Below are 17,485 nucleotides of genomic sequence, written 5' to 3'. Positions count from 1 at the left end.
TCATCAAAAGACTGCATGATAAGAAGAAATTTTAAAAGGAAGAACTGGGATTGTCAGTAAAATATGCCTCTTCTCTTTGTAAATCTAAAACCTTTTATTCAACCCTGCCATACCATGTTAAAGCTGATTTTTCCCCTCCATATTTTTTTTTCTATTCTATACTCCGTTTCAGTCTTCTTCTGTCTTCCCTTGTCTCAGTTTCCTTCCTTCTTCTTTCCCTCCCATTCCTACTCTCTTCCTCTTTCATTCTTGCTCTTCTTCCTGCTGTTACCCTCTTGTCCCCCTTCAACTTTCCCCAAATTCACAGATTATAAAGTCAGATGGGACCATCTAGTCTGACCTCACTGCATGGCAAGGCCATAGAACTTCCCTGAATTAATTCCTGTTTGAACTAGAGTAAATCCTTTAGAAAAAAATCCAATCTTGATTTTAAAATTGTTAGTGATGGAGAATCTACCATGACCCCTGGTAAATTGTTCCAATAATTAGTCACCCTTATTATTAAAATTTTGCACCTAATTCCCAGACTGAATTTATCTCACTTCAACATTCAGTCATTAGATTTTGTTAAGACTTTTATCTGCTAGACTGAAGAGCCCATTATTGAATTTCTGTTCCCAATGTAGGCACTTACAGACTGTAATCAAGTCACCCATTAACCGTCTCTTTTTTAAATTAAATAGATTGAGCTCCTGGAGTCAAAATATGAGGCATGGATTTCAATCCTTTAGTCATTCTTGTGATTCTTCTCTAAATCTTTTCTAACTTATCAACATCCTCCTTAAACTGTGGACACCAGAACTGGACATAGGATTCCAGAAGTGTTCAGTGTGCCAAATGCAGAGGTGTAATAACTCCCTACTTCTACTCAAGATCCCCCCATTTATACATCCAAAGATTAGCTCTTTTGGCCACAGCATCACACTGGGAGCTCATGTTCAGCTGATTATCCGTCATGACCCCCAAAGTGTTGTTCAAAGTCACTGCTTCCCAAGATAGAGACCCCATCCTATGGCTTATATTCTTTGTTCCTAGATGTACAATTTTGTATTTGGCCATATTAAAATACATATCATTTGCTTGCATCAAATTTACCAAGCGTCCCAGACCCCTTTGTATCCATGACGTGTCCTCTTCATTATCTACCACAATCAATTGAAATCTTCCTTTTTTTCCCCGCTTTCCCAGTTAAAGACTGTAACTCCACTCCCACAGTCCAAGCTACAGCACCCTCTCTGTCAGACTTCCTCTCTTTTCTTATGGCTGCTGCATCAGATAAAATGATGTTTGGACAGCTCAGCAGACTTTGCAGGAGGCTGCTTGAAAAACCTGTTGATGCATCTAACCAACCTAGAAGTCAGCTGAGAAGAGCTGAAAGAAGAGTTGATGGAGGAAGGTATGCATTCTCAGAGATGGAGGCTGGAGATATGAGTACGGTGAGCTGTCAGGAGTGAAGCTGGGGATAGCCACATCACAGACAGAGATGCAAAGATTAGGGGCTGGCGGATTATTTGGAGGGGAAGCTTTTATATGTATATGTCCTTTAACAGTGGCACACCTCGGGACACTGTAATTGGGAAGACAGGGAGAGGGGCTAGCACTCCCACCCCAATATCTGGCAAAAGTGAAAGCCAGACCCAACTATGTTCCACACATGGGGAGCTAGGGTGGTGGGGAGAGAGGATGGACAAGAACGGGATCTGGAACAGGGGCTGGAGTAGCTTCCACAGTGCATGAGATCAGGTAGGACTCCCTGGTCCACATCGGTCCTTCCTGTCAGCCACCACAGGTCCTGGAGGAGACGCTCAGCCCGGTGGAGGGGCAAGAGCCTGTGCACCACCCACCGGGGTGGGGTGGGGGATGGGACAGTGCACCAGCACATGGGCAAGGGACAAGAAGGTGTCAGTGCACAGGGCACCAGCCACCAGGAAGGCACTGTGCACCAGTCCTCTAGGAACTGACGTAGGAGAGGCAGTAGGAACTAGCAGGATGCCCCTTCCCAGGCTGAGGCCGGCTGCCCCTGCAACCCCCCCAAAGTTTCAGTAGCTCCCCTTGCTTCCCCTCCTATCCCTGTGCCCCTCCATTCACAGGAAGCTTCCTTCACGCACACTAGGGTTGCCAACTTGATAATATTTGGCAAAAACTGAACACTCCAGCAGCAGTGTCAGAACCTCCCCTGCCCCGCCTCTTCCCCCCGAGGCTCCACCCCTGCCCTGCCTATTGACCCCAAATCCCTGCCCCAGTCCTATCTCTTGTCCCCAAGTCTCCACCCCCTTCCACTTCTTTTCCTCCTTCCTCCATGTCGCTCACTCCTTTTCCCCTTCCACTCCCCCACCCGGGTCAGGAGGGACTCGTCTGCGGAGCTGGGGCTGGGAGCTGCAGCTGCCCGATGCAGGTAGGAGGCAGCCCAGGCTCCGTAGGGGCTGATGTGGGTGATGACCTGACATCACCCCGCCTTCTTCACCCACAGTAACTGGACAATGGGTCAAGTAGATCTGAAAGGACACTGTTGAGTCACCTTTTCGACTGGACTTTCCGGTTGAAAACCAGGCACCTGGCCACCCTACCTCACACCCTCACAAAGAGACTGTGGGAACATAGGCCAAAAACCTTGGTGGCAGGTAGTAACTTGAAAATTACTAAACAAAGGCGAAACAGAAAATGTTCCCTAAATACTCCAAACTTGAGAGGAAAGAGGACTGTTTATTATGACCCCATCAGAGGTAACCTTCCTTCTTAGTTTGGTGGCATTTTCCATTCAACCCATACATCTCAATGGTTGGTGCCTACAGTCGTTGAAACCGTGCAGGTAGTGACTCCTCTGAGAGTAGCTTCTGCACTTAAGTTGCCTTCGGAAAGAGCTTTTGCGGGGATTGTCAAAACTACCTCCCAATTCTTTTCCTCCATCTCACTTCCTTTCCCCCTTCAAGTCTTAAGGAAGGAAGGAAGACCCAGTGGTGAGTAATTGATGCTAGCAAATGAATCATCGAGCTGAAGGCTTCATTAGCTCATGTAGATTCCCAATTCCTCTGCATCAGTGCAAAGTCTCATTCTGTGAACAGTACCACAGCAGACAGAAAATCAAGTTAAGGGAGGGAGAGAGTACCCTTTCCAGCAATTACAGTACAATGCTCCGAAAGTTGGGCTTATAGTTTAGTCAATAACCAAGAATTTTAATTAAACCTGTGCATTCAAACTACTTGCATTGGGTACTTAAATTGCCTTTGTATGTCAGACTTTGCCAAATGGTTTGTAGGAAATTTGTGTGGAACTACAGCTATTCCCAACAGACACCCAGTTGCGTGTAAAAATATCATAATGCATTCTTTTGCGGAAGTGCATATCTTAAGTTATATTATACAGTGCCAAGACTATTAGTAGAATGAGCCAAACCAGCTTCTGCTAAAGTCTCAGGAACATTATATATATATTCTCATTTACGTTAGAACAGGAGAACTTTTCTTCTGCCCATAAAATTAAAAATGTGTTGGTCATGACATTCACACATGGTAATGAGACCTACCAATTCATACAGCCTTCGGAAAACCTTTGTCTTCACATTTACTTTTAAATAGACCATGTTAATAATGTTCAGGATTACAACAGTGAAAAGGCAATGACCAGTAATGAATTTGTTGCCCCAAACTCTGAAAAAGAGAAAATGAGTTTTATGTCTAGCAGGCCAAAGTGAATCACTCTCAAGTGATTTCCTGTTTATACCTGCTTTAAAACAAACCATTTTCTAAACTTTCCCTGCGAACAGAATGATTAATAATGATTGCTGACAAATTCCGTGAGCAAAATACTTTACGTGTAGCAAACAAGCCAAGTTACAAAAAAAAATGATCAGCCATATTTTTAAAAATGGGATCTCTCTGAAAACAGCCAACTTAAAACATTTCAGTCATAAAAAAGAGGTGATCACTAAAAATGGAGCCAAGTCAGAAAACAGTTAGCCAAGTAAGAGCAGATAGACTTACAGCCATATTTCTCTGCACAGATCCCACATGTAGATTTAGAAGAAGATAACTATTACTCCGAATTGCATCTAGTTTAATTTGGCTGTTTGAATAGCTAACGCCTTGCAAACTTGCTCATTTGTAACAAAGATGGTTTGAAATGTAAGTTGTTTCTTAAATTCAGAGCTCATAAAAGGTATTGGACTGATCTCCTGGGCACTGAAGTTTTCATGTTTAGCCACATGTAAGAAAGGAAGGAATAATGTGAACTACTGACACACATTGCTGTGTTCTAAATTAGCTGTAACCAGCTAGGGGAAAAAAGCCAGGGGATCTTTATGGACAGTTCTGTGAAAACATCTACTCAGTGTGCAATGGTCATCAAAAGAACAAAAGAAAATGTTTGGCTACATAAAGACTAGTTTAGAAAATAACATTAGAAATACTGTAATGTCATTTTATAGACAGGTGCTATGCTGTCACCTTGAGCACCTCACACGTTCTTAACTACTGCTGGAAATGGCCCACCTTGATTATCACTACAAAAGGTCCCCCCACCCCCGCTCTCCTGCTGGTAATAGCTCACCTTACCTGATCACTGTCCTTACAGTGTGTATGGTAACACTCATTGTTTCATGTTCTCTGTGTATATAAATCTCCCCACTGTATTTTCCACTGCATGCATCCGATGAAGTGAGCTGTAGCTCATGAAAGCTTATGCTCAAATAAATTTGTTAGTCTCTAAGGTGCCACAAGTACTCCTTTTCTTTATGTTCAGTTCTGATCACCCTTGTCTTGAAAGTGAAAAAAACAGAAATAGAAGTGGTCTGGAGATTAGCAGAGGAAATGAACTGGATGCATGAAAAGACTTCCATCTGAGGAGAGACTAAAAAGATCAGGATGGCGTAGTTTACAGAGGAGACAAATAAGAAGGGACACGAAAGAGGTATATAAAATGACTGATTAAGAGATGATATATAAGACAGCACCTGATTTAATACAAGAATAAGGGGTTTTCCATAAAACGTAAAAGACAAAACTTCAAAAACTGAGAAAAGGAAATACCTTTTTACACAATGAATAATAGGAAAGTTTGTGTGGATATACTTGAAAATTTTCTTTCTCTGAGTAATAACGTCCACAGATCCATTATGTAGGATCCTCAGCCTATTTGCTGCTGTGGAGGAAGACTCAGACATGCCAGACATTGGCAGGAAGAGGTTTGGTCCTGCCAGTTTGAGTTAAACTTCCACAGCAAATGGTAACTCCTGATAAAATGGTCTATATTGAATTTACTTCACAAATAACTCAAGACAGATATTCCATATACTGCAGAGCTTAACAGAAACATATACATTTATCAGCTGAACCAAAGGTCATATCAAATCTTTGTTTATAACAGAACAATCACCTTAGGGCGGGCTGGATCTTTGAAATTCATTATGCTGAGAAAGGAAATATTCAGGGAGACATGGAAAAAATGTCCTATTCTCATGTAATAGTGACCACATATTTGCTACAATGAGATTAGCGGTGTGCCTCAAGGGAGAGAGATAACCTTATTAAGATTATATACAGATATTGATTTTTTTTCTCTTTTACTAGTGGGGGACTACAGATTGGAGCACTTTTGTCGCAAAGGCAGCATCAGCCAAGCTCAACTTGGAGAACAAAGAGCATGTGTGAACTGAACCATGTAGCTGCTTGGAAGATCCTTTCTTATAAGGCATTTGATTTCCATCTTCCTCATGAGGCTGTTTTTGCCACAGGAAGACAGTTCTGGTATTATCAACATAAATTGTTGTTGTTGTCTTGTAGATCCTGGAAAAGGCCACCTTAACCACATGGGATATTCTAGAACTGATGGACAAACCAAAGGCCAAAAACCTTCATTGGAAATGCTGTTGTCCCAAGATAAAGCACAGTTTTTTCCTGTGGGATCAATAAATGGGGATATAGAAGATGTTCCCCTACAGACAATGGGAAAATCCTCTATGTGATGAATGTCTGAGTAGATTTGGGTGTCCCTATCTTGAACTACATATTTTCTGGGAATCTGTTGGAGGTCTTCCAAGTTGAGCTCCTGATGAATTTGTTTGTCACCAGGAACAGGAGATTTATTTGTGACCAGGAATAGCATGCAGTAGAAGTCCCTGGGGTTTACTGACCAACTCTGCACCAGATGACAGATCTGGTGTCATGACTATTTATAGTTTAATGACTATTCCCCATGTGATTTGTCTTCTTTTCTTCCTGTGACAGCCCTTGTAGCTCCCTACACAAAGCTCCCTCCAGAGGCTCCTGGGAAAAGGAGCTTGGGGGTTGAGAGATTTATCACACAAGGTCCTGAGTGAAGGTCCTATGTCTTCACCATCTGGGAGCAGAGGGATTCTGCTGCAGTCACTAGGCTAACAATTTTCTCCCTTGTTGCAAACCAGACTCCAGGCTTGCAGATCCAGAGGGTACTCTGAAGTCGAGTGCTGCATCGGGTTTCCCATTTGGGCCAGGTTAATTGAGAAATAGACTGGAGAGACCCTGGTTCAAGAGAAGAAAAAAAGGGATGGGCTTGAGGGCCCATTACTACATTCACTCTTATCCTCAGAAATAGAACTGAGACCAACATCCTCCATCTGTGGTCTTTTTTGTAGAGGATGGAAATATGGTGCAGTTGTACTTAGATCACAGCTGGAATCATGGCCAACATTTGGGCATCACCTTTCTCTTTTCTTTGAAGGTACTCTGACTGGCCCCTTGTCCTGACTCCCCTTGTCCTGCATTGTCCTAACTCCTCATCTAGCTCCTCAGGGTTGCCCTTCCATTTCAGTCGTTTTTGAGGAGGCAGGAAATCTGTTCTGCAGAAAGGGAGAAAGGCTGTGAACCACGCCCCACAGGATTGTCCTCTGAAGGACCTGTGACTACACAAATCTTTAAAATCTACATCCCTCACTATGTGCGGTGCAGTGAGGTCATAGTAGACCTGTAGCTTGGCCTTCCTTCTGGGTTTATCTTTCATGCCACACTGCACAAAGGACAGCAAGGACTTTCTCAAAAGAATCTTCTGGCCACGGACTAAAATAGGTTATTGTACCAGTTGGATCACAGTATGGCAAATCATATGTTATTATAGCATGGATAGAGACATTAAAATTTCCTGATGCTGCCTCATTAGCATGCTTTGATTCTGTCCTAAAGCGACTGGGCTACTAGAAGAGAGAAGGTGGTTTTGGTATCCATCAAAGGGACTCTCAAGCAGTGGTATTACAGAATGACACATTCAGTGATGTCTTTGATTAAGCAAGAATTTATTAGAGTATTTCACAGAGAACAAAGGGAATTTTTAAATGGCAACATACAATATATTGCTGTGCTAAATGCCCTACATAGGCTGGTTAATGGAGGAACTCAGCACATATTCCTGTGCTGTACTCAGTTTTCATTTTAGCTTTTAATTTCCTCTTTAAATCACTCATTCACCACCACAGAAACAAACAAATAATTAGCAACTTTTAAAATAACCAGCATTCATAACTTTCACAAAATTACCCAGCATTTTAGATTTTCTTATAAGAATTCCTCTAGACAGGTGTCTAGTATCAACATTACAAGTGAAATCCCCCAGGCTAATCATATGCTGCCATAACACAGCTAAGGAGAGCAGCACATAGAAAACAAAGAGGAGTCTGCCAATTTCAGAATCTTAATGGGTAGTAGATGAGGAAAGGAATGCTTTTTAGAAGCTTTTACAATAATGTTTCCCCCCTCCACAGTATATTCTCAGCCAATACTTGTAAGTGATTCAATGGCTATGTAATTATGAAAAACAAAACAAAACACAGTTGTGAAACTCCAGGACTGCTACCAGAAAATTCTAACACAAAGGTTGTAGGTATATGTTATTTTAAGGAATGACTACCAAATATAGGGATGGAATGACGTTAGGAAACTGATATTTAAAATTCAAGTACTGAAGAGTTACACATTTTAAATATACATTTCTTACAAACTAAGAAAAGGAACGTTTTAAAACTTTGTCAGAGTTTCTAACCAAAACCAGAAACCGCATAGTTTTAAAAAGAAGAATACAAATTGATATATAATAATAAAGTATGTAAAAACAAATTAAAAACCATCTACACTCCAATTAAAAATAGGGACAGCTGCACTCCAAAAGATATTTTACAATCACTTCTTTTATTGTGATTTTACAGTTACTGAGATGATCAGTGTACATGCTGTATGTATTAGTTCATATGCTCCTAATATTTACTTATAAAGAATAACAACTATCTTCCTAGCAGTAAACCATTCAGAACAACTGGGATGGAATATAGATGTTTCATACCTACAAGGGCTGCCTTGGCACAGTTTTTATTAGTTTAAATACGCTCCACAGCGGTTTATCTGCATGTGTGTGTGTACACACACACACACACTACACATAAACACACACCTCATAAACTCACTTTTCTTCTAAACTCTTTGGATGATTTGTCTTCATGCACAATTAAGTTTTTGGGACTACCAGCAGCAAGAGGCAGTAAGACCTATCCAGCAGGCCTGCTCTAGAAATATACTAGGTGGTGGTATCTTGAGCTCAGAATCAAATAAGTGGGCAATTTTCTGTTTCAAGTAATCCTTTAATATGAATAGAAATACTAGTAACATAACATACCTGAAAAAGAACATGAACAGAGCAGCTGTGATGCAGAACAAAAGGACCTATAAGAAGGAGAAAGAAGATTATTACATAAGAAGGTTAGACTAACTCTATATCTAAATCTGTTTAGGATCAGAGGAGGCCTCACAGACATTAGAATGTGAAGTTTACCTTCTTTTTCCATGTTGTATGGGCCTGATCCAAAGCCTACTGAAGTCAACAGAAACAATCATCATTTCAGTAGGCTTTAGTTCAGGCCCTGTATAAATGAATAAATAAAAATATAAAAGCTAGGTCAGGATGGTGCAATGACAAAAACCACCAAAGTAGGCAGAGTTTGAAACAATGTGAGATTGATTTCCTTCAGGTAAAGTTTTACATAACCAGCCATCGGATGACATGCTCTACAGTTCACTCAAATGGAAGGATACCAACATTGTATGGAGTACTTGTGGCACCTTAGAGACTAACCAATTTATTTGAGCATGAGCTTTCGTGAGCTACAGCTCACTTCATCGGATGCATGCTGTAACACGGCTGTTACTCTGAAACCTAACATTGTATGGAACAGAGATAAATTTAGATCTGTGGGGGACAGTTGAGCAAAATATTTTCTTTAATGGCCTGAGAACATCACCTTCAAGACCATCCTAGGAGTAGGAATTTGGAACTTTTATCATTTTATTTTTAGTGTTTTCCATTTGGAAATAATACAGAGCACAGTATATACAGTGTAATTATTCAGACATATCTTACAAATACTTACAGGCAACTTTCCCCCTTTTTAAAGTACCCTAATGTAAATATACTATAGATCTAAAGGGCTAGAAGACTCTATAAGGAAAGAGTAAATAAAACTGAAATGGTAACATGAGGGGAGAAAGTGAATGCATATCATTAAATTATTGTAGTCCTTTCACAAGTGACCTGATAACTTTGCTTATTGTTCCTATTAGTTTCTCCATCAGCGCCACTCTAGACGACTCTTTAAGATAGTCAGCATAGGAAGGAAAAATATCCAATTTTCATCTGACTGTCCACTAAGACAGGAATGTTGACCTTAGGATAGCAAAATTCAGTCATTTTTAGCATTTAGCGAACTTTAGGGGGAACACTTGAGATGTGGCATTTAGAACTGTTACAGTCTTTTCCACATGGCAGGGATACTGCTTCCAAACTTTCACTATGCTAATATAGCATTTTTTATTTTCAAAGTGCTTTACAAACGTTACTTTTACTATTATTCAGACCAATTGGGTTTAAGGAGGAATTTATTAGCAAGTTTCCAAACATTTTTCTTTCGTTTCCTTTTAAAGGTTGTCAGAAGCAGCACACAATATTCAGGATTGCCTTTTAGACATTCAAAGCAAAATTCTTTGTCCATGGAAGTCAATGGCAAAATCCCATTGGCTGCAACGGGGCTAAGATTTCAGTACAGAAGAGGGATTTTCTCCCATCCGCTGTCACTGTAAAAGGGCCAGTTGAGTCCCACGTCCAGCCAGAGAAGAATTCCCCCTAGTGCAGGCTTTGCACAAAGCAGCTTACACTGTTCTATGAGGCTCCTGCCACAAGCCCCAGCATAGGGGACATGTCATGGGCACAGGCAGGGTTGCGGTATATGCTGAGGGCAGGGCTGCATTACACAGTGCTGTGGGGAAGCTGGGAAGCACTATCAACCATAGAAAGCTGTAACTTAGGCAGCCCTATAGGGCTGTATACAATACTCTGGAGCCCTCACTGTTCCCTGCAATTGCCCACAATTGAGAGGACACAAAAATGCTTAGTTCCCTGTGCCTCCTAGTGATGCAAGTTTTGTGCTGTGCCTCTGTGCCCCAGGAACTTCTGGCCTCTTCGGGATTGCAAACTTCTTGTGAGGCACTCAAACACTACTGATGGCTGAAGTTTAAAAACAAGGAAATTTAGAGAGAATATTACGTTTGGACACAATGTTATCCAAAAGATATGGACAAATGGAAGGGATTTCAGAAGAGAGCTATGTAGGGTGACCCTATGTCCTATTTTGGCTGGGACAGTCCATATTTTAGGCCCTGTCCCAGCCGTCCCAACTTTTTTGACAAAACTGGGCATTTGCCCTTTTGCTCTGATCATCAGCTGGAAAGAGCAAACGGGACGAATGCAGAGTTTTGCCAAAAAAATGGGGTGCGAACCCTAGCGGGACGCAAAGGAACACGTAGGAGCTGGGGGAGGAGACGAGTGGCAATGCCAGCCCTGCGGTGGAGGATGGGTTGGGGGAGCGTCTCATGCTGACCTGACCTGCATGAGAAGCCGAGTGCGTGGGCGGGCGGGCGCTGGGGGACCTCAGACCATGAGTTCTGTGTGCAGGCTTGGAGGACCAGCTCCATGTGCAGGGGGAAGGGGGGTTGGGCTGGCCCCGGGCACTTGTGGGGAGCAGGATCTCAGGCCAGCCCCGTGCGGATGGGAGGCTGGGAGGGCTTTGGCCAGCCCTCTTGAGGGGAGTGGGGGAGGGAGGGAGCCGCTCGGGCCAGCCCAGGGCTATGAATATTTTCAAGAAGCAGGAGAAGAGGTTGAAAGAGCTGAATAAGAGGGAGAATAGTGACTTAGGGTGGTGCATGGAGGTATAACTAGAAGAATGTGATAAAACTTAAAAAGCAGAAAAATTAAGCTGAATATCAGGAAAAACTGAAATCTACTAAGCTCTGGAAAAGGGAAGTTATGCAGTCCCCACTGCTTGGGACTTCTATCAATTAGACTGGCCAAGACATTTTAAAATATAGAGTAATGAGTTATCTTCTAACTTATTAGTCTTCTTCTCTAATTTGCATTATTACTTTGATTAGGTTGTGTTCTTAAATAAAGAATTTGTATCACATCTCAGGTCACACTGTCAGTTAAACAGTGTGGTAAAATTATGAGGATTTGTTTCAGTTTCGTAACTAGCCTGCTCAAACCAGAAGCACTTACATTTATGACTAAAGTACTTAATTTCTGCAGTTAATGAAACTACTGTTGCACATATAAACACTGCACTTCTGGTGAGTACCTGCTTCTTCCCCCCCGCATGTTTTCACTGCTACCTCTCGGCATAGTCCTAGACAGAATTTCCACGCACATGTGCTGTCACAGTTGTAGCTCAGCATGCTGGCAAAAGTTAATTATTTTGTTTTAGCAGCAGTGATGATATTGGCAGCAGTTCAGTTTGTTACAAGGTCTGTTTGATCCCAAACAGCCAACTGGGGAGCATGTCATTAGATAAAGACTGCTGTTCAGATGTATCATCTAGAAGTACTTTGCTGACTTGAGATTAAAATATTATTCTTCATTTTCACCTACATCGGCTGAGAATATTTTTAGTATATATGCACCATTTTCACTGATGATTTAACTGAAATTCTGTAGTGAAATTACTTCAAACAAATTTAAAGTTCCCTTTATGAAAATCTGCTTCTAGGTCACCTCCATATTGTATTCTGTTCTAATCTAATCTTTACAGTTTGCCAGCTTCATAAAGTAAACTCCTCTCTCATTACCACACTCACCTTGGGAAATAAGCACAAAGTGACGTAAAAGATTACATTACAAAAAATCTTAATATAAAGCAGTTGGGAGCCAAAGTAAAACTCCCTTAATTCACAAGGAATATTATAATACTTAGGTAATTGAAGTCAATGCCCAATTTATTATGCAACCAAGCTATAACCTGATGGGTCAGATCTTTCCCCTCTTCATTTGAAATAGAGAAACAAAGAGGAGCCTTCTTTCGAAGGCTAAACTTCTGTGCAAAGTAGCTTATAATGCAAATACCAAAACAGACATATATAGACAGGGAAATGTACAGTAAGAACTTCCTCCGACTTTACAGAAATAGTTTGCATTAATTAGTTGGTAGTAGACTTGCAGTAAGGAGGAAATCCTGGCCTTATTGAAATCAGTGGCAAAACTCCCGTTGACTTCAATAGGGACAGACTTCACCCTAAGTCTTAAATATGCTGTTAATCAAGAGGACATCATCAACTCAAAAATCACACGGTGTGAAAACATATCTACTAATGATTTTAGTAATGTGGGAAGATTACCACAAGGAATTAGAAGGGAAAAATGTCTTTTTGTTTGTTTACTTTGTGTTTGATTGATTTCACTGATTTTCCTGATCCTAATGAAGTTACTCACATAAGTAAGTATGATTCAGCCTAAGGGTTACAAAGTCAGGCCCTTACTTTCAGTTGTTTGTGAGCAATTGAGGGACAGAAAAATAATTTTTAAAACAGGAAACATTGTAAAAAAACAAAAAACAAAACAAAACCCGAAATTGACAAGGGAACTCTAGTAGGAGAAAAAAGAAAAGGAGTACTTGTGGCACCTTAGAGACTAACCAATTTATCTGAGCATAAGCTTTCGTGAGCTACAGCTCACTTCATCGGATGCATACTGTGGAAAATACAGAAGATGTTTTTATACACACAAACGAGAGGCTGCTGAATTGGAATTAATTTGCAAATTGGATACAATTAACTTAGGTTTGAATAGAGACTGGGAATGGTTACAAAAAAGTTACCTATTTCCCTTGTTTATTCCTGCCCCCCACTGTTCCTCAGACGTTCTTGTTAAACCCTGGATTTGTGCTGGAAATGGCCCACCTTGATTATCGTACACATTGTAAGGAGAGTGATCACTTTAGATAAGCTATTATCAGCAGAAGAGTAGGGTGGGGGGAGAGAAAACCTTTTGTAGTGATAAACACCCATTTTTTCATGGTTTGTGTGTATAAAAACATCTTCTGTATTTTCCACAGTATGCATCCGATGAAGTGAGCTGTAGCTCACAAAAGCTTATGCTCAAATAAATTGGTTAGTCTCTAAGGTGCCACAAGTACTCCTTTTCTTTTTGCAAATACAGACTAACATGGCTGTTACTCTGAATCTAGTAGGAGAGGCATCCCCTGAAACTACTTTCAACTATATTTTTTTAAAAAAAGTTGCTTGATTTCAAGATCATTGTGTCTTATTAATGTGTTTTATCTCTGCACATGCACTTAGAGATGTTTGATAACAGACTTTATAAACCTGTTAGATTACATTTTATACATAAACTGGTTGTATTTTAAAAGTTTCCTTCATTTTGTGAACAAACAAAACAAGGAAATAGTTGATGGACTGCAAAATGAGCTATGCCCACACACAGATGCCTGAAGTAACCTCTAAACCACATGGGGAAAAATTGGTTTTAGAATATTATTTAAAATAACAAACACCTCTCTGGATACTGTTTTTAAGGGAAAGATGTGGGAATTAAACCAAAACACATGGCATCCCTGAATGAAAGGGACGAAAAACCTTTCCAGCTTATGAAGTTTGGCTATGGCCAGAGTCATAGTTTGCCTAGCATTTAGCAGCAAGAGCAAATCCATGTTCATATATCCGCAGCTACCACAACATTAATAATTTCAACTGCAGTGATTCAGGGCTGCAAATGTGAACTAATGTTTTAAGCCTGAGCAATTGGAATGTTTATAATAAGATGACAAAGTCTCACACATAAGGTAACCCAAGGGAGATATTTTACAGAATGTATCCTTCATTTCCTATTACTGCCATATATTTTATTAATCCTCTTGTTATTCTGCAGCTTGTGTGTTTACACAGAAGTTGTTTTGCTTCCTGACAACATTAATGTTTTTACACTTTAATATGTTCTCATAAGAGTCTAAAAAAATAAACAGTAAAAACTGTTCCCTTCATAATTTAAGCCATTGTTAAATGAAAAAGGAAAAGGCTAACGTAGTGCTCAAACAAAACAAAACAAATGCCCTCTGTGGATTTAAAATTGAACATTCATAAAATCTTTGAAGTGAGAGTCATGAAATGTTTAATTATCTAAGAGGTAAAAACCTGTATAGTATTTTCTATATTAATATTCTCTCAAAAATACAAACGAAGAATGAACATATATAACCAAATAATCACATATATCAATCAAGTCCATTGGCTCCCAGGCTGAATTTGTAGGGCTAGCGATTAGAAAAACATTGTTTTTCTTGTAAACAGAACACACAGGACGTGCAGTGAAGCAGGTAATCCCATGTCATTTTTATGGGACTTTTTCCCCCCAGTATAAAAGCACACAATATATCAATTTTAAAAAGTAAGTATTTTTGACTTATAACTAATCTATTTTATCATTAAGATTTATGACGACTAAGAGGAATTAGCAGAGTATTGGTTTACTCTTTACTGAAATTGTATATGACTTTTCATACCAAAACCATTCACTTTTCCTATTTACTTTCTGAACCCTTAAATAACTATGCTAAAATACTCAGGCAAATGGACAAAGGGGAAGTAATCCAATGACAAAATAAAGATAATAAACCAGACTGATGAAAATTTACTGGGCAATGAAATGAGGGTTCTCATGAGAGGGTGAAGTGAGAAAGAAAGTAGAGAGAAAAATGTGAAGATAACCATTCAACAACAAAAAAAGTGTTGTCCCACAGTGAAATTTTCAGCAGGAAACGTCAGAGTATTTCCTGAAGCAAAAATCATGGAACTCACACAAGAATAATATTTCAAACAAAACCTTACTAATCCTACAGTAATTGTTGTAATTGCCACAGGGGTGTTATGAAATTGCAAATGGGAAAGGAAGTGGATCCATAAGTCTGTCTCTATTAAGACATAGTCAAAAATACAAAAAAAAAGGGAAGCCCTGGACTGGGGTAAAGTAAAGAGGATGGAAACCGAATGATTTAGTTGGGGATTGGTCCTGCTTTGAGCAGGGGGTTGGACTAGATGACTTCCTGAGGTCCCTTACAACCCTGATATACTATGATTCTATGAAACATCACATAAATACCATTACAAAGGAGTCTTCTCAAAAGGTTAATCATATATTATTACTTTTGTGAGAACAGCAATAAAATTAGGTTTCTGTTAACTTTAAATTGTTAGACTGGCTTCTGTAATTTGTAAAGGAACACTTCACCTGCAGATAGCTATTATATTCCAGTTTATTTCTAAAAACAGAGATTGTGAGGGATAGCATAAATGTCACACACACATTACTAAATTTTCTTTTAATTTTACTTTATTGGCAGAGATCAAACTCTAAACAATAGCGTGTTACAATGGGAGTTATTTCAAGAACTCCAGAAGTTCCCATATAAAATAAGCGCCAGACTAATTTATTTCTGGAAATAAACTGGAAAGGAATTAGTATTTATCATGGATCACAAATTGAATGAGAGTAAACAATAAGGTGCAGCTGCAAAAAAAGACTAATATTCTGGGGCGTATTAACAGGAGTGTCATATGTATGACACAGGAGATAAAACTGCCCTGCCTCAACACTGGTGAGGCCTCAGCTGGAGTACTGTGTCCAATACTGGGAATCACGCTTTAAGAAAGATGTGGACAAACTGGAGAAAGTTTGGAGAGGAGAGAAACAAAAATTATCAAAAAATTTAGAAAACCTGACCTATGAGGAAAGATTTAAAAAAACAGTGGGCATGTTTAGTCTTGAGAAAAGAAGACTGAGGGGGATCTGATAACATTCAAAAGTAGCTCTTATAAAGAGAATGGTAGTCAGTTATTTTTTATGTTCACTGAAGATAGAACAAGTTGTAATGGGCTTACTTTGCAACACGTGAGATTTAGGTTACTGTGATGGGATGGACTAGGTTTGGAGGCCCCCTGCTGGAGGTCTCGCGGCCTGGCTTCACTCCATTCCAGAAAAGAGCAGAGGAGAAGTCCTCCAGGCAGCCTAGAGTGGCTTCAGGAGAATCACAGGGGCTGCTGGAGTGGCCAGGAGGGCCATATAAAAAGAAACAGCAGAGACAGAGCACTCAGTTGCTGCCTGGAGCTGGAAGAGAGAGAACCGGGTTCCTGGCTGGCTAGAAGAGCAGCAGGATCACAGACAGCTCAGTGCAGGCAGTTCTGAGCCCAGGGAGGGCTGCTGAAGACAGGGGGGAGCTAAGAAGCAGCTCCTGGCTGGCTGAGGACTGACCCCAAGCAAGGACTGACCCCAGAACCTAGGCAGACCAAGCGAGGGTACCACAATGGACTCTGTTGGTGGGGTTAAAGACTGAGCCTGGCTGGGGGAGGCTGCCAAAAAGACATACCAATGGAGGGTATCACAATGGGCCCTGTTGGACTGTTATAGACGATAGTGTCTCCAGGGAGGAAACCTTGGTGGAAGATAAAGACTGTATACCCCGGAAGGGGTTTGTTCTGTTCCTCCTACAGACAGTGTCTGTGACTCGGCTGGGGGGCTAAGTGACTGAAGACCAGCGTTCCCTCAAATTTTTCCCACACGTGCGGAATGAATTTTGTTATGTGCACCAGTATGGAGATGTGTGACACATCACCTTCATATTGGTGAACATATCAAAATTCATGTGGTGGGGGTGGTGCTGAGGAATTTGGAGTGTGGGAGGGGGCTCAGGGCTGGGGCAGAGGGTTGGGGTGCAGGGATGTGAGGGCTCATGCTGGGGGTGCAGGCTCTGGGGTGGGGCCAGGGATGAATGGTTTGAGGTGTCGGCTACTCCGGGGCTACGGCAGGGAGAGAGGACTCCACCCAGCAGCACCTGGGCTGGGGCGCAGGGGAAAGATGCCTCTCCCCACCGCAGCAGCTCCAGGGCTGGGGCCACAGGATAGGCACTGCACCTGTCTCTCGGCTGCGGCAGGCCTGGGCCGGGGCTGGGTTTGGGCTTCCCCTCCCCTGGCTGTGGCAGGTCTGTGGCTGAGTTGGGGCCGGGGGAGGGGTGCACCTCTGGGGCGCAGCTAGGTTGGGGTTGGGGGAAGGGCGGCTCTCCCCCGGCCGCGGCAGGTCCAGGCTGGGTTGGGGCCGTGGGAGGGGTGTTCCTCCCCCGGCCATGGCAGATCCCGGACAGATC

General features: G+C 41.3%; 1 protein-coding gene across 4 annotated transcripts in view; it reads right to left on the bottom strand.

Moving 5' to 3' along the window:
- The window catches only part of TMEM135 (transmembrane protein 135), a 383,037-nt gene that overhangs the window by 97,040 nt on the left and 268,512 nt on the right, over nucleotides 1–17,485 (bottom strand). For all 4 annotated transcript variants that reach the window (XM_073336705.1, XM_073336701.1, XM_073336686.1 and 1 more), the window contains one exon: nucleotides 8,632–8,678. In XM_073336705.1, the coding sequence (XP_073192806.1) occupies nucleotides 8,632–8,678 (47 nt within the window). The remainder of the gene's footprint in view (nucleotides 1–8,631; nucleotides 8,679–17,485) is intronic.

This window comes from Lepidochelys kempii, chromosome 1 (assembly GCF_965140265.1).
Source record: "Lepidochelys kempii isolate rLepKem1 chromosome 1, rLepKem1.hap2, whole genome shotgun sequence".
NCBI lineage: Eukaryota > Metazoa > Chordata > Testudines > Cheloniidae > Lepidochelys > Lepidochelys kempii.
Note: the sequence above shows the minus strand (reverse complement) of the source record. Positions and strands in the feature narration are given on the sequence as shown.